This window comes from Neophocaena asiaeorientalis, unplaced genomic scaffold (assembly GCF_003031525.2).
Source record: "Neophocaena asiaeorientalis asiaeorientalis breed wild unplaced genomic scaffold, Neophocaena_asiaeorientalis_V1.1 scaffold129, whole genome shotgun sequence".
In the NCBI taxonomy this organism is placed as follows: domain Eukaryota; kingdom Metazoa; phylum Chordata; class Mammalia; order Artiodactyla; family Phocoenidae; genus Neophocaena; species Neophocaena asiaeorientalis.
The window spans coordinates 2,466,991-2,489,754 of record NW_020172446.1 but is presented as its reverse complement, the minus strand read 5'-3'; the positions used below and the strand labels follow the sequence as shown (position 1 = coordinate 2,489,754).

At 36.4% G+C, this 22,764-nt stretch overlaps 1 protein-coding gene across 5 annotated transcripts in view; it reads left to right on the top strand.

The window, feature by feature from the left end:
* NF1 (neurofibromin 1) overlaps nucleotides 1-22,764 on the top strand; it is a 243,002-nt gene that overhangs the window by 205,678 nt on the left and 14,560 nt on the right. For 4 of the 5 annotated variants that reach the window (XR_003002089.1, XM_024736655.1, XM_024736642.1 and 1 more), the window contains 18 exons: nucleotides 1,844-2,037; nucleotides 3,429-3,569; nucleotides 3,725-4,004; nucleotides 4,486-4,700; nucleotides 4,938-4,999; nucleotides 5,143-5,257; nucleotides 5,790-5,891; nucleotides 7,140-7,280; nucleotides 10,259-10,385; nucleotides 12,144-12,275; nucleotides 13,288-13,423; nucleotides 14,586-14,743; nucleotides 17,991-18,113; nucleotides 18,523-18,653; nucleotides 18,811-18,911; nucleotides 20,194-20,336; nucleotides 20,691-20,737; nucleotides 21,991-22,207. Coding sequence is in view for 4 of the 5 variants with exons in the window: in XM_024736655.1 (XP_024592423.1) it covers nucleotides 1,844-2,037; nucleotides 3,429-3,569; nucleotides 3,725-4,004; nucleotides 4,486-4,700; nucleotides 4,938-4,999; nucleotides 5,143-5,257; nucleotides 5,790-5,891; nucleotides 7,140-7,280; nucleotides 10,259-10,385; nucleotides 12,144-12,275; nucleotides 13,288-13,423; nucleotides 14,586-14,743; nucleotides 17,991-18,113; nucleotides 18,523-18,653; nucleotides 18,811-18,911; nucleotides 20,194-20,336; nucleotides 20,691-20,737; nucleotides 21,991-22,207 (2,565 nt within the window). In the remaining variant the exon portion in view is untranslated. The remainder of the gene's footprint in view (nucleotides 1-1,843; nucleotides 2,038-3,428; nucleotides 3,570-3,724; nucleotides 4,005-4,485; nucleotides 4,701-4,937; nucleotides 5,000-5,142; nucleotides 5,258-5,789; nucleotides 5,892-7,139; nucleotides 7,281-10,258; nucleotides 10,386-12,143; nucleotides 12,276-13,287; nucleotides 13,424-14,585; nucleotides 14,744-17,990; nucleotides 18,114-18,522; nucleotides 18,654-18,810; nucleotides 18,912-20,193; nucleotides 20,337-20,690; nucleotides 20,738-21,990; nucleotides 22,208-22,764) is intronic. The other variant, XM_024736668.1, reaches the window with a different exon arrangement.

Sequence of the window (22,764 nt, the reverse complement as noted above, 5' to 3'; positions counted from 1 at the left end):
TATCTTTATCATGAAAAATCCTTACGGATTAATAAGAAAAATGGATCAACAGTAACATGCCGGTCATACTAAGAAAGAATATGTTTTTAAGAGTTCACTAATAAATTCAAAGAAGTTCAAACTGAAAGAATAGTAAGATAATATATTCAACTATCAGATTGGCAAAGATATTTTTTAAAAAATTCAGTGTCGATGTCTTTGGAATTGTGAACAGGGCAGCTTTTCTAGAAAGCAGTTTTGACATGGATATCAGTCACCTCATGGATGTTTATAGCTTTTGGAATCATAATTCCACTTCTTAGAATTTATCCTAAGGAATTAATATTCATATGTTTATCATAGCATTATTTTTTATTTAGGTTTTTTTAATTCAGGTATATCTTATCAATAAAATGCCCAAATTTTAAATGAACAGCTTGATTAAGTTTTACATGTGCGTACACCACAAAACCATCTCCCAGGTCAAGATACAGGACATTTCCAGCATCCGGAAGGTTCCTCTCAGTCAGTACCTGTCCTCACCGAGAGTAACCAGTATTATGACCTCTGTTGCCATAGATCTCTTTTGAACTTCACATAACATTATTTATAATAGCGAAAAATTGAAACAGTCTAAAAGTAGATAATGAAGAACTGACTACTTTGTTGGATCTCCATGTGATGAAATAATATGAAGCCATTAAAAAAGTTTTTGGTATGGAATTTCAGTTTGGGAAGGTGAAAAAGTTCTGGAGATGGATGGTGGCGATGGTTGCACAACACTGTGAATGTACTTAATGCCACTGAACTGTAAACCTTAAAATGGCAGCTTTTACGTTATGTGTATTTTAACATGATTAAAAAATGTTTTGGGTGCTCTAGGTGAAGTTATATAGAGGAATTTTTGCATTATTTTTGTATGTTTTTGTAAGTCTGAAGTTATTTCAAAATAAAAAGTTATTAAATGTCTTTGGAGAATTTTTATTGTTGAGTAAATCTCAGTATAATATATAGTGAAAAAAATATTCAGATCATACTACATATATGGCGTAACCCTAATTTTTTGTGGAGGAGTTGGGATGGGTTATGTGTGTGTATACACACATGTGAATATACATTATCTTTGTATAGATTTGAAAGCCTATGGAGAGATCAAGTGATACACCAATATATTGATATCGGTTTCATTATTGTGGTGATACTTTCCTTTTACCAAACTTCCTGTGACTACCCACATATTCCTTTTACAATTAGAAGAAAGCAAGAAAAATTTTAACTAGAAGTTACTAAAAGGGAGAAAAATAAGGACTTCCCTGGTGGTGCGGTGGTTAAGAATCCACCTGCCAACGCACGGGACACTGGTTCGAGCCCTGATCTGGAAGATCCCACATGCCACGGAGCAGCTAAGCCTGTGCGCCACAACTACTGAGCCCACGTGCCACAACTACTGAGGCCCGTGCGCCTAGAGCCCATGCTTCACAACAAGAGAAGCCACCGCAATGAGAAGCCCATGCACCGCAACCAAGAGTAGCCCCTGCTCGCCACAACCAGAGAAAAGCCCGCGCACAGCAACGAAGACCCAACACAGCCCCAAAAAATAAAATAAATTTATTTTTTTTTCAATGGGAGAAAAATAAAACTTTTCAAAAATTGGCTTAATGGCTTTGAAGATTACTTTCTTTAAGGGTTGTTCCCTTTCTTCATCTCTATCTTCAGTCATATATTTGCCAAGTCTCTTTTCTCCAGGTCTGATTCTAGGTAATGGTCTTTATCTTTTACCGTTTTTCCCCCAATCTTTCATTTTAAAATAATTGTTGATGTAATTTTCATGGACCATCTGTGCTGATAGTGTTTTTTTCCCCAGGTATTGAATTGAAACACCTTTGTTTGGAATACATGACTCCGTGGCTGTCAAATCTAGTACGTTTTTGTAAGCACAATGATGATGCCAAAAGACAAAGAGTTACTGCGATTCTTGATAAGCTGATAACAATGACTATAAACGAGAAACAGATGTATCCATCTATTCAAGCAAAAATATGGGGGAGCCTTGGGCAGGTATTGAGTTTGCTCAAATATTTTTCTAGTACCTCCTTGGTGGAGATATTTATCTGATACCCACGTTGCACAAAGCACTAAGCTAGGGATATAGCTGTATAAAAGACAGTCCCCTCTTTCAGAAAGCATGCAGACACCCACCTAATTCTTGATCTGCTTCAGAATTGTTCAAGTCTAATGCATGTCTCAGAGCCAGAGAAACACTAATTATTTTAGCACTCTTCTCCATGGCATAATTACAGTCATCCCACAGAATTCTCAGTGTGTAGAACCCACAGGTGCTGAGGGCTAGCTGTACTATGCCATTTTTTTATGTAAGGGACTTGAGCATCCCGGGAATCTGGTATCTGCAGGGAGTCCTGGAACTAATCTCCAAGGATACCAAGGGATGGCCGCATGTAGAATTTAACTGTAAAAATCTGATGTTGTTTTTAATAAATAGTGCATTACAGTGTATTCTAGTACCCTATATACCATAGGTGTCAGTAAATGTTTGCTAATGATGTTATTTGGGCCACTGGCTCTCACTTATAGTACCAGCATAAGAATGCCAATATTAAAATAGTATAATGTAACTATGTTTTATCTGACAAGATTTATGCTACCATTTCTTCAAGATAATCATTGAAGGAGGCGATACCCTTACTCAATGCTGTGAATCCTCCAAATAATTTTAAATGACCTTGGAGCCATTTTTGTAGCTCTACAAAACATCTCAGTACTTGATGCCATTCCTGTATTTTAAAATAATTGTACTTTATGCTGCTCGTACATACTGTCTTAGAAGAGAACAGAGGTGCTTTAAGAGTGAGTGAAAATAGGACTTCCCTGGTGGCGCAGTGGTTAAGAATCCGCCTGCCAATGCAGGGGACATGGGTTCGATCCCTGGTCTGGGAAGATCCCACATGCCGTGGAGCAGCTAAGCCTGTGCACCACAACTACTGAGCCTGCGCACCTAGATGCCGTGCTCCACAACAAGAGAAGCCACCGCAGTGAGAAGCCCGCACACTGCAACGAAGAGGGGCCCCCGCTCACCGCAACTAGAGAAAGCCTGCCCGTACGCAACAGCGAAGACCCGACACAGCCAAATAAATTAATTAATTAAATAAAATAGTAAACAAAAAAAAAAAGAGTGAAAATAATATACGTAGAGATTTAAAATTTTTGAATGCCAGTCTCTGAAGGAATTGAGGGAATATTCTCATCCTTTCCTGGATATTTTATGATAAATTATATTTATTGACAGGTCTCTAAATAAAGCCTAGTATTTTGGAGGCCTCAGGTAAAATAGAATTTTCATGTTGATTGGGCTACTCCTTGAACTATTTTTAAGTTAAAAAAATTAAGTTGGCAGAATGGCTAAAACATGTTATCTTTCCCTCTTCCACTAGATTACAGACCTCCTTGATGTTGTCCTAGACAGTTTCATCAAAACCAGTGCAACGGGTGGCTTGGGATCAATAAAAGCTGAGGTGATGGCAGATACTGCTGTAGCTTTGGCTTCTGGAAATGTGAAATTGGTTTCAAGCAAGGTAATCCCTTTTCCTTTGCCTTCTGGGCTATGGCTTGATGTGTCTATTTTTATTATCAGGAGGTTTTCTGTTTTATAACGAGTCATTTTAAACTGAAATTTTTTGTGATAAAACTTTTTAACTCCCATGTTTTTTAAAATTCTGCTTCTTTACAGGTTATTGGAAGGATGTGCAAAATAATTGACAAGACATGCTTATCTCCAACTCCTACTTTAGAGCAACATCTCATGTGGGACGATATTGCTATTCTAGCCCGCTACATGCTGATGCTGTCCTTCAACAATTCCCTGGATGTGGCAGCTCATCTCCCCTACCTCTTCCACGTTGTTACTTTCTTAGTAGCCACAGGGCCACTCTCCCTTAGAGCTTCCACACATGGATTGGTCATTAATATCATTCACTCTCTGTGTACTTGTTCTCAGCTTCATTTTAGTGGTAAGTTCCAAGAAAGCCATTTGTGTTTCACCAGTTCCTTTCTCCATTTTACACCACTTGACTGGCATAAATTACCTTATTATTTATTACGGTACCTTAATACCAAGCTGCTTAATCAAGCCTATGTTAATGATATGAAATATAATCAAATCAAGAAGAAAAAGAATGAATTACTTGCATTCCATCTCAAGCCATGACAAAGATATTCTGTGCACGTTTGTCATGTAGACTCTAGTAGTTATCACATAAGCCAAAGGCTCAGCACTGGTTGACAGTGTTGCTTTACTAGCACAAATTTGTACGTAAAGGAAGTTAAGTAATGAGCATTATGTTCATGTATCCAGAAGGTTGGTTTAGGGCGCATTTTTATGTAATTTTGATATGATATTCAAATTATCTAAATTCAAAATGAAATATGGCACTTTAGAATTTAAAAAATTGTATCTTTAAAGTCTTTACTTGTTCCTTTTTACTTTTACAGAAGAGACCAAGCAAGTTTTGAGACTCAGTTTGACAGAGTTCTCATTACCCAAATTTTACCTGCTGTTTGGCATTAGCAAAGTCAAGTCAGCTGCTGTCATTGCCTTCCGCTCCAGCTACCGGGACAGGTCATTCTCTCCTGGCTCCTATGAGAGGGAGACTTTTGCTTTGACATCCTTGGAAACAGTCACAGAAGCTTTGTTGGAGATCATGGAGGTATAGAAGGCAAAATGATAAGAAACTAAGCTCATTTTTAAAAATCCACTGGTACTGTATAGAAGAAATGCTGGTTTATTCTGCTGTTTTGCACTTAATGCTTAAATAAAAACACTCCCATGGAATGTGTTTATTGGTAATATATATGTCACTTGTTTAGTGCCATTATAATAAACATTTTTTAATGTTTATAAACATTTATATACATAAATATATTCAGAGTATCTTTTTTTTTAGGCATGTATGAGAGATATTCCAACATGCAAGTGGCTGGACCAGTGGACAGAACTAGCTCAAAGGTATGTCCCAAATAAATTTAAGTTGCAAAAGTACGTGTACTGTTGAAAAGATAGATACTATTGCATAATCAATATTTTAATTAATTATTTAATATATATAAACACAAAGGTTTTCATAAGCTCTTTGGATCTTTAAATTGCAGATTTGCATTCCAATATAATCCATCCCTGCAACCAAGAGCTCTTGTTGTCTTTGGCTGTATTAGCAAACGAGTGTCTCATGGGCAGATAAAGCAGATTATCCGTATTCTCAGCAAGGTACCTCCTCCTCTCCTCCCAACTATTTGTTGCTCCCAAGTTGTAAAGTATATCTTGAATTTTTCTAAGGGACATTTAAATTTGAATTTAATAAAATATCTTGTATGTTGCTTATTGAATCTTTAAAAATTGGGTTTTGATTATTTTTTTTATTGTAATTCTTTGAAGTGAAGAAACCTCTCTAGAGAACATATCTTAAAAAGAAAATTAAGTATTTCTTTTGGTAGAAGGTACTCTTAATATTTTATTATAAGCATTTAACTAGATGGTAGGACTAGCCTTATATAAAATTATATAATTTGTAATTACCTGTAATAATGCCTGATTTCTTATATTAGAATATAATATAAAAATATTTTAAAATAAGAACCCAAATGTGCTTTGAGCTAGCTACCAAAATCACCATAGCACTGGAAATAATCCTCACACTTATTAAATAAGGAATTGTTCCTGAAATAATTCTGAGACTCAGTTTAGGAGTTAATGTTTTATTTCAATGAAAGTAAAATAAAGAATTCTGTTTCCCTAAAAGGCGCTTGAGAGTTGCTTAAAAGGACCTGATACTTACAACAGTCAAGTTCTGATAGAAGCTACAGTGATAGCACTAACCAAGTTACAACCACTTCTTAATAAGGTAATTACTGTGTAGAAAATGAGTGCATTCATTTTGGGTGTCAGTGTTAAATGTTATTTTCTTTCAGAATTCAGAAAATAAGATGGATTGAGAAGTTACAAAGAAAGAGCTATAGTTAAAGTAGAACTTCCTGCCTTAAAATTTAGTTGTTTGAAGTATTTACGTTAGAGGAAGAATAAGTATGGGCAGTATGTTCTCAAATGCTTGTGTGTTGTCTCATCAGTGCTAAAGGACAGATGGGCATATATTCTTAATTCTTTTATCCAGTAAGTAATAATTGGGCATCTGCTGTGTGCCAAGTACTGTTTTAGGTACTAGAGATATATAGCTGAACAAAGCCAAAAAAATTATCTGCCTTCATGGAACTTTCATTCTAGGGTGAATGTGGAAGTTGAGGAGTGGCTAGATAATAAAGTAATTAAAATACATGATATATTAATTGGTGACCATTATTGTGAAGAAATGTAAAGCTGGGTAAAGTATACCTGATAATCAAAAGTTTGGGTGCTAAATGAAGGTAATGTTTAAAAGGAATAAGATGATACTAGCCACTGTTTTAGGGTGGTCTGAGATCATCTCAGCTTTGTGACCTCAAGAAGATCATTTAACATCTGGACATCATGTTTCCACATTGATAAAATGAGTAAAATGGACTAGATGATGGCCTAGTATTATCTTCCAACTCTGAAGTCGTATTCTGTGAATTGAGTACAAAGATATGCCAGATTTCAGAGAGATTACTGAGAAATAAATACTTGTATATTCCTGGTATTGAGTTATATGTTCTACAAACATTCTAATCCTAACTTATACAAAATGGTTCTCTCGTCTTCACTGTGAGGGTGAAGGTCATTCTGGCGGTCGTGTGCACAGTGGATTGGAGCAGGGGGAAACTGGAGGCAGAAAGAATCTGCATTTAGAGTAAAGAAGGTTGGCACGGCACAGTGTCATTAGCAATAAACAGGCACAAAAGGGACTACTTTGGAAGCATCAACAAAACTTGGTGACCAGGTTTTAGAATCCAAGAATACGGAGCAATCAAAGGAGATGCCAAGGTTCTCAGCCTGGTAACAGTGTCTTTAGTTACACACGTGGAATAGAGGAAGAACTTACTGATATATTTACCTTATCCAGAAGAGAAAACATGCATAATGTGTGGGATAACATGATCTGTTTTGTACTGCAGTGTGTTTTGATGAGGCTGTTTGTGGTTCATCTTGCTAACCTGTAGTGTGTCTCCCTTGCCAGGACTCCCCTCTGCATAAAGCCCTCTTTTGGGTAGCTGTGGCCGTGCTGCAGCTCGATGAAGTCAACTTGTATTCAGCAGGCACCGCACTTCTGGAACAAAACCTGCACACCTTAGACAGTCTCCGGATATTCAATGACAAGGTGAATAAGCTTCCACTTGGTATTCCTAAATGCCAAGCACATTAGAGCTCCTCCCTCTCTTCTTGTTGTTATCTTTTAAAATCAGAAGAGGTCCATAACTTAAATATGAATTTCTGTAATGCAACTTATTATGAGCATAGTTCCTTACCAGCTCATAAAAACTGTTTAAACTTTGCATATTTTTAATATAAAAATAGCAGAAAACAGTATTTGCCCAGTATTAGTAAACAGAATAGGTATAAAAATAGTAATAATAATAGCTACCATGCTAGGCCCTATGCTGTCCAATGCACTCTACACTCAGTTGTAATTTCATAACCCAAAGGTAAAGGTTAGCCTTCCCCACCCCCATTTCAGTTCACAAAGAACTAATCCGAAAATTAGCTTGCTTTTATTGAATTATGGTACTTAATGGAAAATAGGTATAATTAGAAGCAGATAAGGAATTTGGAGAGTCTAAAGGAAGCTTTTGGATACTTAATTGTACTAGTTTTTTGTTTGCTTAATCCCACTTTAAAACATACCATCGCCACCCCTCTTATCAGCCTTGATTGAGGTTGGATTTTGGTTCACAGAGGATAGTGGAAGGAATATAACAGTAAGAAATTGTATTCCTTTTGTCTTTGGAGAAAAAAAATGGGACGAGTCTAGGAGAAAAGAGAGGAATTTTAAGATAGATGTGTGTATATAACAAGAGATTCGCTTGAAGTTAAATTAACAGAGCTTGTGGGTAGAAAGAAACAGAACCAGAGCACGGTTTTAAGTGTGAAGGTACCTCATCTAAAAATTATTTGTTCAGTCTTATGTAGACCCAGAACAGCTGGGGCTCTGGGAAGTATGGAAACAAAATTATAGAGATAGAAGCTACCTTGAAGTTTATCAGTCAGACCTCCATTTTACAAGATAGAAAAGAACAAAGAAGTCAAGTAACTTGTTCGTGTTTGTACATCTGATGTGGGACTAGAACCTCTCTTTCCTAATCCGCATTGCCGTTTTCTGCGGTGGTCTTGGGACAGTGGTGGTCAGAGAGATAGCTAGCTATTGGCCGTTTCTGTGAATATAAGAATAGTCGTACGTGAAGTGTTTGTCTAGGAATGTCTGCCTTGGCATTTTCATTGCCAGAATAGCCCATTAGCAGAAGCTAATATTGCCTCCAGTGCCCCAGGATACTAGGAATCAGAGATAATAAAGCCTGTTAAAAGTCACCAGAATGAACGATGAATAAGGTCTGAGAATCTGTTGTATAACCTGGTGACTGTAGTTGATAACACTGTAGTGTATAATTGAAATTTGCTAAGAGAATAGAACTTAAATGTTCTCACCAAAAAGGGGGATGGGATATGAATATGTGAGGTGATGGATGTGTTTATTAACTTAATGCGGGGAATCCTTTCACAACATGTATGTGAAAGGGTATATATTCATCGTTCAGGTCATCACATTGCACACTTTAAATATCTTACAATTTTATTTGCCAGTTATACCTCAATAAAGCTGAAAATATATATATAAATTGAACATATAGTAGGTTAATACTTTATGTAATATTTATATGATATTCTGCAATTTGCTTTTTTATTTAACAATATAAAGTGAACATCTTTCTAAGCATGTATCTATGCACACACACACATAAATGTGTGTGTATATATATACATTTGTATGTGTGTGTATAATTCTTTCTCATGGCTGCAGAGTATTTTACAGTATGATGAAGCACAATTTATTCAACCATTTGTCCATTAATGAACATTTGATTTGTTTGTCATCGTTTCTATTATAAAAAATGCTCGAAACATCTCTCTACATTTATCTTATAGACTCATGCTTTTCTTTCTTTGAGATAGAAATCTAGACAGACCTGAACATGACCCTAAATACCTTCAGTTTTTGCTTTAAAAAAATCTCTGTGCATAAGGAAGTCACAGGGCTTCTTTTTTTAAAAATGCAAATTCCCGGTCCTTATCACCTCTCATGATTCTGAGATGGAACCCAGTACTTTTCACCTTTAAACAAGCATCATCAGTGACTTTAAAGCAGGTATTCCTGGTACCACACTTTAGGAAACATTGACGTATGTGCACTGCCATATGTAAAACCGATAGCTGGTGGGAACCTGCTGTATAGTGCAGGGACCTCAGCTCCGTGCTCTGTTTCGACATAGATGGGTGGGATGGGGGTGGGGGTGGGGAGGTCCAAGAGGGAGGGGATATATGTATACATAGAGCTGATTCACTTCCTTGTACAGCAGAAACTAAAACAGTGTAAAGCAACTATACCCCAATTTTTAAAAAATCTTAATTTAGAGGTCAAGTTACACAGTATTTTTGAGTTTCAATTTCCTTGTTTTCCCACACTAGAATGTCACATCCACCAGGGCGAGTAGTTTTTGTCTGTTTAGTTCACTGACGTACTTGCAGAGCCTAGAACCATGCCTGGCACATCAAAACATATAAAGAGTATTTGATAAGTAAAAGAATGAATGAGTGAATCTGTCAATCTGTAAAGTAGAGCTAATACCTATTACATAGAATTGCTTTAAGGTTTCAACACAATAATGTATCTAACACTTGTATACAGCAGGCGCTCAGTAAATATGAACTCTCTTCATTCTCTTGAATTTCCAGTCATCATAGTACACGAAGTGCCAGCTACAGTTCAGTGCATGGTCTTATTTAAAATAACAATAATTTTAGTTTTTAAAAAGTCACTGGGATATAAATTGACAGTCACTTACTTTGCATTGTAAATCAAAGCTGTTTTATCTTCCATCACCTTATTATTTGTATGCTTAACTATCTTGCACGAATTTATTTGCAGTACCTTAAATGTTCTGTGGTTTTCTGTAGTCACCTGAAAATAATTTCTCTCAACCTGAAAGGAGTATTTACCTTGTCACAGCTGTTGAACACAAAAAACCAATAAGTGATCCTTCCTGTGTGGACCCCGTCAACCATCTCATGATTATTTTTTAATAGAGTCCAGAGGAAGTATTCATGGCGATCCGGAATCCTCTGGAATGGCACTGCAAACAAATGGATCATTTTGTTGGACTCAATTTCAACTCTAACTTTAACTTCGCACTGGTTGGACACCTCTTAAAAGGTAGAGGCCTTATGTCAGAATATTTTTATGAAATGGTGTCGGGAAGCCAGGAGTAACTGAATTGATTGAGTGCTTGAAATAATTTGGCTCATGTGTCTCACTTTATACGCAACTGTATGTCTTACTGAGTTATGTTTTGTTCAGTATATATTTCAATAGAGCCTAATTTCCACATCACGTATCAAATTTCCTTTAAAAAGCAAAGGAGTTGATTCTTATAAAATTTCTAAGTACTTTCTAATAGCTGTTTTATTAATTAATGCTACTTATTGATAAGTATCTTTTTGATTATCAAAATAAGATAGACTGCAAATCAATAAATGTTATTTGAGTAACTTCATGTTAGAAAATGTTATGTTAGAGATTTGACCACAGATTTTCTTAACTTGTTACTAATTTACTGTTGATCAGTCCGATTATCACATACCATAGACCCTCACCCTTCTGGTGCCCCATCCTCCCACCTCCGCATTTCTGTACTGCTTACAGCAGCGACCTCCAGCTCTTCCTCAGAGCCAGCTTGTTCACTCCCTCACCTGACTTTACTCCCTACTGGTGACTTCGCTGAGTGTTAGTTTTGGTTTATCAATGTGGGGCAGTCGTGGCCCAAGACTGCAGTTAACAGGAATAGCAAATGGGGTGAGTCAGAAGCAAAAACAGTGTAAAGTATGACCTGGGATAAGGAGCTGGCATGAGTTGCTGGCTTTAGATTTGGCCAAAATTAGAGACTCAAACTAGAGCTTGAATCTGCAGTTTTGTATCAATTTAAATGATTGTTAAGCTTGAGGGATCATAGAGGTTCCCCCAGTTTTTAACCAAATATATATATATATACACCTACCATTGTGAATGTATACATTTGATTTCACCACCTTATGAAATTTCTGCAAAAAATATTGACAGTTTTAATCTCTTAAGTGAATAGGCATTGCTCAAAAGATACTACATTTACTACAGGATACCAAGAAGATGGATTGCAACTAGGCTGATAAAATGCTTGTTTATTCTGTATTTCTAAAAGAATACCAAATAATTTCAATGTACAAATCCCCTATTTTAAATGGAGTAGCATTAGTGATTAAAAGTTGTCCAGAGATCAAGCTTACCCTCTAATCAACCAGATTCTTTGGGCTCTGAGAGCTTATACTCCCTATATCATAAGGCTTTTTTCTTTAATTAAAAAGAAAATTTAAGGGCTTCCCTGGTGGCACAGTGGTTGAGTCCGCCTGCCAATGCAGGGGACACGGGTTTGTGCCCCGGTCTGGGAGGATCCCACATGCCGTGGAGCGGCTGGGTCCGTGAGCCACGGCCACTGAGCCTGCGCGTCTGGAGCCTGTGTTCCTCAACGGGAGAGGCCACAACAGTGAGAGGCCCACGTACCGCAAAAAAAAAAAAATTTAAGTGATAGAACCCTATTTTCAAAGCATATCTTAAGGCAAACTATACTAAATAGGTTTTTAAAAATTCCTTGTGCTGCTTTAGGGAATAGAAGATCTGAAAACACCATCATCTTCTAATTTCCCTCTCCCTGAGGTACCTTTGAGTTCCAGGGAACATTATTCTATTCTATACATTTTTGGTGCTTAATCCTATATGTAATTAATTAACTATTAACATATGTATATATTTTACCTTCCCAAATGGCTATTCCCCTTACATACTTCCTTTCCTTGCAAAGTTGCTAGTCACAGAAAAAGAATTCAACAGATACTTGTTGAAAGAATGAATTAACTTCTTGTTTGTTTTTATTTTTTGTAGGATACAGGCATCCTTCACCTGCCATTGTTGCAAGAACAGTCAGAATTTTGCATACACTACTAACTCTGGTTAATAAACATAGAAATTGTGACAAATTTGAGGTGAATACACAGAGCGTGGCTTACCTGGCAGGTAAAAACAGAAAATAGACAAAATTAATCTTACCACAGTTATATCTAAGGGCCATGAAAAAGGTACAGACACCTCTGGGTCCTTCCGCTGGTTGCTTGGCAGGGTAAAGAGCTCACATTTCAGTCCTGTGGTGTTGGTCAAAATTTGGAAAGTTTTGCCAAAACATTTTTCCTTATAAAAGAATTTGCATTAATGTGTGAAATGTGTTCCCTTAGTCATTTTTGGTTCAAGACACCAGGTGGCTCCCTGTTGTCTGTCGTAAAATCTAAAAGCCTCAGCCTAGCATCCTGGGCCCTTAAGCAGCCCTCCTGATTCTGTCCTCCTTCTCTAATTTCATAGGCCTCATTTTTTATTACCTCTCCAAATGGATGGGCTATTTTAAGCTAATCTACTTGCCGTCTCCTAGAAGTGCCTTTGTGCTTCTTTAATATTCATTTCTGATGCCCTTTGTTTTACCTAGACTGTCTGCCCATCCCCACCATCCCACTATGCCGTCCCTATCTGCTCTTACCGGATTTGTGGTTCTCCTCTCAACAGCACTTAGCCCTTACGTATGACACAGTTTTTGAACATCGTTGTTTGCTGGAAAGTGCTGATTCCCAGTTTAGCAGACTTCAGTGTGTGGCAACTTTTTTGTTTGAATTATTGGACCTAGGGCAAATCATTTAACATTTCTCAGAGTATTTTTCTTTATCTAAGAAATGGACCTTATAGTCCTGCCCTGCCTACATTTTGTGTTTGTTGAGGTCCAGTGTTTATTAAAGCACTTGACTAATATAAGGTGTTATTTGACTCTCTTTGTAAGTTTCATGTTTACATGCAGTCTTCCAAAACAGACTGTAAACGCTTTAACATAAACAAGTCTGTCCTAAGTGTTTTATATCCTTAAACTTCATACTCTCATGTTTAATAGCTGTTACTCTCTTCAGGAGGTTGTAAGAAGTATAACCTAATTTAAGTCACACACTTGTGATTTATTAAATTTTAAAATCTTCCTTCTTTTTCCTTTTAGCTTTACTTACAGTGTCTGAGGAGGTTCGAAGTCGCTGTAGCCTAAAACATAGAAAGTCTCTTCTTCTTACTGATATTTCAATGGAAAATATTCCTATGGATACATATCCCATTCATCATGGTGACCCTAGCTATAGGTAAATGGACTTCTTCTCCCACAATTACATAATTACAATCAGGTTTCAGTATTCCATGCCAATGGAGGCAAGCGGGCAGAGTAATCCAGAAGGTAATATAGGAGGGACTCTAAAGATAACCTAGGAAGAGTGTGTAAATCAAAACGCATTTTATGAATGGACAGTATTTTATGTGTGTTAGTTGAAGGAAAGTTCTTCTAATTGTGCTAATTAGTTAACAACAGCTTGCCTCTTTTTAAGCACAAATCAGTTGAATAATGAAAAGAGATGATCTTGAAAGTATCAGCTTCCTAGGAAAAGGCCTAGGAAAACCTAATGTGAAATATAAGCAACATTACATGCTTAATGATAGAAAACTAAGCTATACAGATTTGTAAAAAGATACACATGCCAGCATATTTATTGTATTTACTCATATCACACTAAAGTTACTAAAAAGTTTTCTATAGTACAGATTTAGATGTTAAGATAATCAAATTATATCCTGTTGTATGTTGCTTTGAGTGGTATATTTTTCACTAAAACATAGAGAAATTACATGAAAATAGCATCATTTGGAGTTATTTTATATTTTCAATTCAACAAAGATACCTTTAAGTTTTAGGTACAGTGTTGAACATGGGAAAATAATCTTGTATTTGTAGTGCTTATATCATTAAATTTATCAACATCCCCCTTTTTGATAAAAAGCCCTCAGCAATTTCCAGCTGAGATGTTAACAATGTATGCAAAAGCTTTCCAGGCATACTTGGCTTTCAGTAGTCTTACTCTTCAGTCATTCCTATGATTATATTTCTTTGAGATATGCCCTTTTTTGTTATGAAAAGGAGAAAGGGAGTTTGACTGTGTTCCCCCTTGGTTTTTAAACCAGGGATACAATTGCTTATTTAGACTTGATTCTCCCTGATTAAAAAATCAATGCAGTACAGTTCAGTTGAGCATTTGTTGAGTACCTACTGTGTATAAGATGTCATGGCAAGAAAGTGGATACTTCCTGGGGATAGATTAAGAGTTTTGTACCCTAAAGAGCGAGCTTTAAAGTACAGTTTTAAAATTACTTGATCGCTGCCATTGGGAAATATAGTAGCCAATTAGAAGGGCCAGCAGTGGTTGTATTTGTCATCATGTTTATTGATTCTTCTCAATTGTTTTAATCTCTCAGGACACTAAAGGAGAATCAGCCATGGTCCTCTCCCAAAGGTTCTGAAGGGTACCTTGCAGCCAGCTATCCACCTGCGGGCCAGACCAGTCCCCGAGCCAGGAAATCCATGAGTTTGGACATGGGGCAGCCTTCTCAGGCCAACACGAAGAAGTTGCTTGGTTAGTTTATCTAAATTATGTAGAAAGTTTTAGAATTCTTTTCAAAAATGGTCAGATACTTTCACTCCTGGAAAATTATTTGAAGCTGTTCAAAATTATCAAAATCTCCTGTTTTTGATGTAGCAAAGTTTTTGATGCCAATTATGAGAGAGTTTGATAGATCAGTTAAGCCATATCAGTTAAGATAGAGGAATGAGAATGAGATCTTGAAACAGTTTTGGAGGGATTCTTAGACTAAATATTGTGGCTCTACTTGTTTTACTCTGCCTTGGCCAGGCAGAAGGGAAATGCGAGTAAGAGAGACATTAGATACTCACAGAAAAGGAAGAGTCTTGCAGCATTCAGATGCAGGGCCTTTAACAATGTATTTCCCAAAATTACCCTCTGAGGACAGAATACATAAATATGCTATGAAGCTATAATAATACTATTTGCCATCTTTTCTTTAAAAAAACAAAAAGGTAAGAGTTTTTGATTACTGTATTTTTTTATTACTGTAAGAAGATAGGGTTCTTGGAAGTTAAAATTGCTCGGTTATATCAACGTTTGACCATGAGAAATATACCTGAAATGCTGTGAGACACTTTTTCCCTTTTCAAAAACTGAAGTAAATAATGAGAGAGCCCACTGATCCCACCTCACCACAGATTGAATGCAAAGGTGCTCTTACACAACTTTGGCTAAAGAAGTATAAAATAAATAACCTGCCAGTAAACCATGAGAGAAGTTGAAACCATGAATGTTAATCACTATTACTAGTCACATAGGACTGTTATCTTTTGTTTATTTATTTATTTTTGGCTGCATTGGGTCTTTCTTGCTGTGCACAGGCTTTCTCTAGTTATGGTGAGCGGGGGCTACCCTTCGTTGCTGTGCACAGGCTTCTCATTGCGGTGGCTTCTCTTGTTGCGGAGCACGGGCTCTAGGTGCACGGGCTTCAGTAGTTGCAGCACATGGGCTCAGTAGTTGTGGCACACGGACTTAGTTGCTCCGCAGCATGTGGGATCTTCCTGGACCAGGGCTCGAACCCATGTCCCCTGCATTGGCAGGCGGATTCTTAACCACTGCACCACCAGGGAAGTCCCAAGGACTGTTACCTTTTGTTTGAGTTCCTTTCTCTTTATACTTTTCCATAAATAATGTTATAGGAGTTTCCTGGTTACTTTGTGTTTTGTGATTCTGAGTTTTCATGCCAAGGAAGTTGTAAATGAAAAACTAACTTCAGAGAAAATGCAATATTGAATTCATTCAACCCATGTGATAGACGAAAAATTTATAGTCTTTGCCCTGGAGGAGCTCATAGTTTGGTGGCTAAGACTTAAAATCAGACAATTGCAACAGCATCCCCAGGTGCCATTAAAGTAAGGAAATTAGGAAAAGCTACAGAGAGGAGGTAACATTTGAACCAGACCTTGAAAATTTAATACATGCTTGCCCAGTAGGCACAGGATAAGGAAGGCATGTATTCAAGAGAGGGGGGAAATAGCATGAATAAAGCAAAGTCAGGAAAAGCACTTGGGTACTAAATGAAGCTAGAGAAGAATTGCAACTAGTTTGTGGGAGACTTTGTGCCATGTTAAGAGATTTAGCCTTATCATGTATCCAGCAGGGATCTTTAAGTAGGGGAGAGACGTTACAAAATTTTATTCTTAGGAAAGGTTTTTGGCTACAATATGGAGAAACAGGAAGAGTTTTTTCGCGAGGGAATCATTTAAGAGATCGTTACAGCAGTCCAAGCAAAAAATGGTGTAGGCCTGCACTAAGGCAGGAGCAGTGGGACAATGGAGAAAAGGAGTCAGGTGTGGGACTTAGTGCCTGGCTGTTTGGGCCAGGTGGGGAGGGAGAAGGCAGTGAAGGATGTCAGAAATTTCTGGCTTCAAAAACTGGCTGGATAGTGATTCCATTCACAGAGATCAAGACTAATATATTTATAGTACAAGGTAAACTTAGGTTGATTGATATTATATTTGAGATCCCTTCAGGATTCTTGGCGTGTATATGTAAGAGATAAATGAAAATATACATCTGGAGTTCAGGAAGAGAGAAGCGGACAAGTGGCACATTTAGAATTGATTAGTTCATTATACCACTGAAGCTATGGTAGTAGAAGGAGATTTCCCAGGAAGAATGCAGAGTGTAAAGTAAAAAAGGAAGAATGAGAAAAGTAAGAAAACTAAACATAGGGAGTGGTGTCCTGATCTCATGCAGTATGAAAGCACGAATTGGTTTTTAGGAAATTTGATATTTTACGTCCGGTCACTAACTGGATGCCTAGCCTTGCGACTTCCGGCTAATCTCGTAACTGCTCGTGGCTTCCTCAGTTTACAGGTACAGGAAATGAAGAGGTTGGACTAGATTCTTTTGGGCTGTTAAATTATTTGACCTTGATTTTTATGACTATTGTGAATAATTATTAGTATTAAAACTTGAGGTTAATAGAACATTAAATTTCTCAAGTGTTCAATTGTCATATGTAATTATAGTGGCTTCAGTTCTGGCTTTTAAAAAATAATACGGTCAAAAGTATTCCAGATTTGCTCTTAGAGCTGTACCAAGAAGAATAAGAGAAGTTCTTGGAATATAAAGAACAGAAATATATAAGTTCCAAATAATCCAGTTTCAATACTTTTACTTTAAGAGAAAGGTATTTAACATTGATATAATACATGATTAGAGAAGCTCAAAGCCAAGTGGGAAACGGTACTGCTTGCTATTTTTGAAGCATCTCCCAGTGTATCTATTATTTAGTACTTTGAGGCATGCACATCCTTTTTTCAAAGCCTGAAGAAGTAAAACCAAACTTTGATTTTGTCTACTTTTAGAAATTCTTCATAGGTGAATGACTCATTCTTGGCACCAGCAGAATGCCTTAAATTGAAAAAAGGCTGTTCAGACATAGTTGATCTTTGCTACTAAACAGCACATATCTCTGTATTTATTATCAAATATTGTACTTGTTGGTGGAGTTTGGTTTACCTCCAGTGTAGTGCATGTAATCTCAATTTAACTTGGACCAATAAGGCACATCCTGTCCTGAAACAGAACAGCTGTGTGGCCAAAATTCCTTGAGAAGATGGAAAAAAACAGGAAAGGAGAGGAACTCTGCCCCAGGGATATGTTTGAGCTTTCTTTGGGTCCATAAGTGAAAACTTAAACACTTTATGCCCAAACATTTTCTTTTTAGTATATTCCTATTCACAGACACTGTGGTTAATGAACTTCCATATTCTGTAACTTTTGTTTATAGGAACAAGGAAAAGTTTTGATCACTTGATATCAGACACAAAGGCTCCTAAAAGGCAAGAAATGGAATCAGGGATCACAACACCCCCCAAAATGAGGAGAGTAGCAGAAACTGATTATGAAATGGGTGAGAAACAAAGTTAATAATTAATCTAGATCATTGAAAGTAAGGAGGGAGAGTACATTAAAGCCATATTTGCTTTCCAGACATTTCTTAGTATCATTAGGATAAAATATAGAAACATTTGCTCTTTTTCAAAAGACAAAGACAAACTATACAGTCCTTAAAATGACAGATATCCTGAAACCTGTGTAGAAAGTAATCATACATATGATATACAACATTGTATACAGCTAGCCAGAACTTCTGTATAGGTGAATAGTAATTTTGTATGATATTTATGTTGATATGTTAAGTGTCTATTAAAAAGCTATCAAATTTTAGAAGTGACATTAAAATCTGTTAGGTGAAGTAGTATCTAGTGTGTTATATTTGATTAATATAGCTGATTGTGTTAATCCATATCTTACCACAGAAACTCAAAGGATTTCCTCATCACAACAGCACCCACATTTACGTAAAGTTTCAGTGTCTGAATCAAATGTTCTCTTAGATGAAGAAGTACTTACTGATCCGAAGATCCAAGCACTTCTTCTTACTGTTCTGGTAATATTTTTTGCTTTTTGTGGGGTTTTTTTTCCAGTCTACTCTTAGAAGGCCCTTAAATATTAAAAACATGAAAGGAAGGCCATATTCTGCTTCTCACCAAAACAGGTAACAATTCAGCCACAAAATAAAATGCTTTTTGTTTACTTTTTTGCAGGCTACGCTGGTGAAATACACCACGGATGAGTTTGATCAACGAATTCTTTATGAATACTTAGCAGAAGCTAGTGTTGTTTTCCCCAAAGTTTTTCCTGTTGTGTAAGTATCTCCACTTGTGTTTAACTTTTGTATCTGTCTTGAAGTCAAATGTTTATAAAAGCTTAGGAAAAGTATCACCCAGTAGTGTTCGCTGGTTGTGGAGAGGGGAACGTGAAGTAGTGTGATAGTGACTTTTAGCTTAGAGACAGTGGGTTTAACGGGACCTAGGACTAGTTTTGGCCTGTCGATCGGGAAAAACATTTTTTTTTTTTTTTAATTCAAACAGAAAGTCACAAAAACTATAATCATCCTCATCAGTTCACTCAGTCCCATGTAATTAATTTTTTTTCATCTTGATCTTTTGTTAGCAGTTTTATGAATTCATCAGTTTTCCATTGGAGTTCTGAAAATGCTTATTCATTCAGTTCAGCAGTATAGTCAGTTACCAGAAACCTGTACTTGTCAGAGTGGGAAAAACATTTTTTTATCTTGTGATTTTCTTACATTGTTCATTGTGATGAGCATTGTTTATTTCCTCACTTAGGAGAAAGCTGTTAGATTGCTATATTTAAATCAGCATACCTGCTCTGTTTTCTTTTTCAGTAAAGCTTTTGTTTTTAATCCACAGCTGAGTGAAAACAAAATTGACTTCTTATTTGGGAGATGACTTTTATTCTCTCTTACGGGCTAAAATTATATTAGCCTCAAAGTGTTCAAATCTAGATAACCCAAAGAAACTTGGGAAACTCTATTCCTAATCTAGGCCTTCTATGTAGTATCATTATTTCTTTGTTTTTGTTTAATCTTATTTATAAATTTCAGAATTTTATATACTTGGCTCTTGGTTATTTTTATTAATGGGGTATAGCTGGGTTAGAAATAGTTAATTTCCTCAGAAGTTTGAATTTAATCATATATTTCACCCCCTTCAAGCTAATTTTGCTTTCCTCATTCGATCTGATTCAGCGTTTATTAAACACTGATTAATATTAAATTTAGTTTTAACTCCTGGGTACATATCAATAATCAGCAGAAAGAGATGGTCCTAAAGCATGCTGAGTGGCAGACAGAAGCCAACCTTGTCTTGAGCAAATAGTCACCATATATAGTTAAGCATGGTTATATGACAGTGCTAGTTAGGTGCTTTTACCATATTTTCCTAATGACTTAAACACAAAAGACAAAACAAAAAAGCAGATACACACGTTCGTTAGAGAAAAATTGGAAAAGCACTCATCACCCTTCATTTTTATCATACTGTTCTAGGGAAAAATATTTTCCAGTATATATTTTCACTTAATTTTCCTTTAAAATGTTCCTCTGTTGACTTTTATTTTTTTAGGCACAATTTGTTGGACTCTAAGATCAACACCCTGTTGTCATTGTGCCAAGATCCAAATTTGTTAAATCCAATCCATGGGATTGTGCAAAGTGTGGTGTACCATGAAGAATCCCCACCACAGTACCAAACATCTTACCTGCAAAGTAAATAAACGTATCGGGAGGAGGATGGTTGATGAACTTCAAACATGTGTGCTATTAAAGGATGCACTGGCTGAAGAATTCCTTATGAGGAAAAGGCTTGTTCACACCTCTCTAATATGCCATTTTCTGACTTTTAATTATGTGTTCAGTGCAATAAGTGGTTGACAACTTTTTAACTAAAATATGGTTTTATACTGGGTATATTTTCAGTGAGTTTTAGTCTACTCTGACACTCATTCTAAAAAAAAAATGTTTTCACTGTGTGTGTGGGTTTTATGTATCATCAACTATATAATTTCTGTTAAGACTGAAAGAGTGTCATGCTTGCTATAAGTAACATTTGATTTGTTGCAGGTTTTGGTTTTAATGGCCTATGGCGGTTTGCAGGACCCTTTTCAAAGGTAAGAAAATATCTTTTTCTCTATTGACAAAATGAAAGTTTTATTTATATTACTGTGCCTGCTTTAAGACAATATGTTGAAAACCAGAATGATTCACAAAAAACACATATGTTATTTTTATTAAAAGTTTTCTACCACAAGATTCTTTCCAAGAGGCAGCACCTTTAATATGTTTATATACTAGCTTTTACCAAAAAAAAAAAAAAACCAACTAAATTTATGCTTGACTTTTCAGAAACGTATGATAAACCTCTGTAAACTTTCTGCCCTCGGTCCCTCATGTAGTTGATGATCTTAATGCACACATTTAGGTATCTTGTGATTAGGTAGGAGCATTACGTATGTTTAAAATCTACCTCATGACCTGAACTTAATATAATGTTATATGTCAATTAAACCTCAGTTTTAAAAATTACATAATGAAAAAGAAATTTACCTCAAGAAAACATTTTTCCTTCCAGCCTGCTGCATTAGATTCACTCTTCCCTGAATATATCCCTGAATGTATCCTCATTTGCTCCATTCAGTTTGTTCTTTGATTGGCGTTAGTTGATATAGTGCTACATAAATGTGTGTTTAATTATTCTCTCTGTATATGGTCTCTCTCCAAATTGATTGAGGTTCCTTGAAGGCAGGACTTCTTTTTCTTCCCCTAGTGCAGTGTTCTAGAGATAGCGGTGCTAAATCAATACGAATTGCATAAACCTTGTTCTAATTTTAACAATTGAGTACTTAGTTTTGTTTTGTTTAGTTATTACTGCATATCTCTTGATATGCAAAGGCTGTCATTTAAGAAATGGGCCTGAAGTCACAGAAATAAGTTTAATGCAGGAACTTTCGTAGTTTGAGTGCCAGTAACCCTCCGAGCCCTTCACAGTATTTAGTTAGTTGAATCTCTGAATGGCAGCTGGAATGATGCTCTGCTCATTTTCTCAGTTTTGGAGAGTAGACTAGACATCATTCCTGATGATTGGATTCTCTCAGAATTAATTCAGTCTTTGGGCATGACCTTCGGTAATCACAGGTTCATCTGGAAGCTGTAAGTGTTAGCTGAATAAAATTCCCAGTTGTAAGTCCCGTGGTAGTCTACATATTATTCCACCCCCTTTCTTTAATGACCTGTAGTACAAAGGAAGAAAAATAGTAAATTAAGCCCAAAACAAAAATTGAATTTATCTTTTTTGGCTTCAAGGGGGATTTACAAAAAAAGAAAAAAGAACAGAGCTAAAATAATGTCCTATTTTCCATTACAGCAAACACAAATCCCAGACTATGCTGAGCTTATTGTTAAGTTTCTTGATGCCTTGATTGACACGTATTTGCCTGGAATTGATGAAGAAACCAGTGAGGAGTCCCTCCTGACACCCACATCTCCTTATCCTCCTGCAGTGCAGAGCCAGCTTAGTATTACTGCTAACCTTAACCTTTCTAATTCCATGACCTCACTTGCAACTTCCCAGCATTCCCCAGGTCAGTAAATGCAATCTTTATATAAATTTGAGCAATAATATTACTATACCAACATTAGGAATTCCCTTGTTACCAGTTTATAGCAGATTTTGCTCCTTTTTATCATGAAATTCATCTTACATTTCTTCTTTACCTTGTAGCTGATTTGAATTTTGGTTTCTGTAAAGCTGTCTACTTTCAAACAGTTATACAAAGATAGTGAAATGTTTAGAGTGTTCCAAGGTTGATAAGTTTTTAGAGTTTAGGCAGGAAGAGTAACCTAAGGTATATAACCCTGTAAGTGAACAGAATTATAATTCCCTTACTAGATATACTAACCTTGCCCTAGTGTTTCTGTGTCTCTGATACAGCATACTGTATCCCAAAAATATACAAAATATAGTAGTGCCCCTTTTCCCTGCTGCCAGCAACAACCTGAAAGTCTAGGAGTAAATAAACAACCAGACAAAAATGCCAGCTCAAAAAAATAACATCTTAAAGCCCATAAGCATATTCCTGACTCTGGAGTCACTCTTAGGTCCAAGTGGGGAAAGTATGCCCATTCAACGTGCAACTAA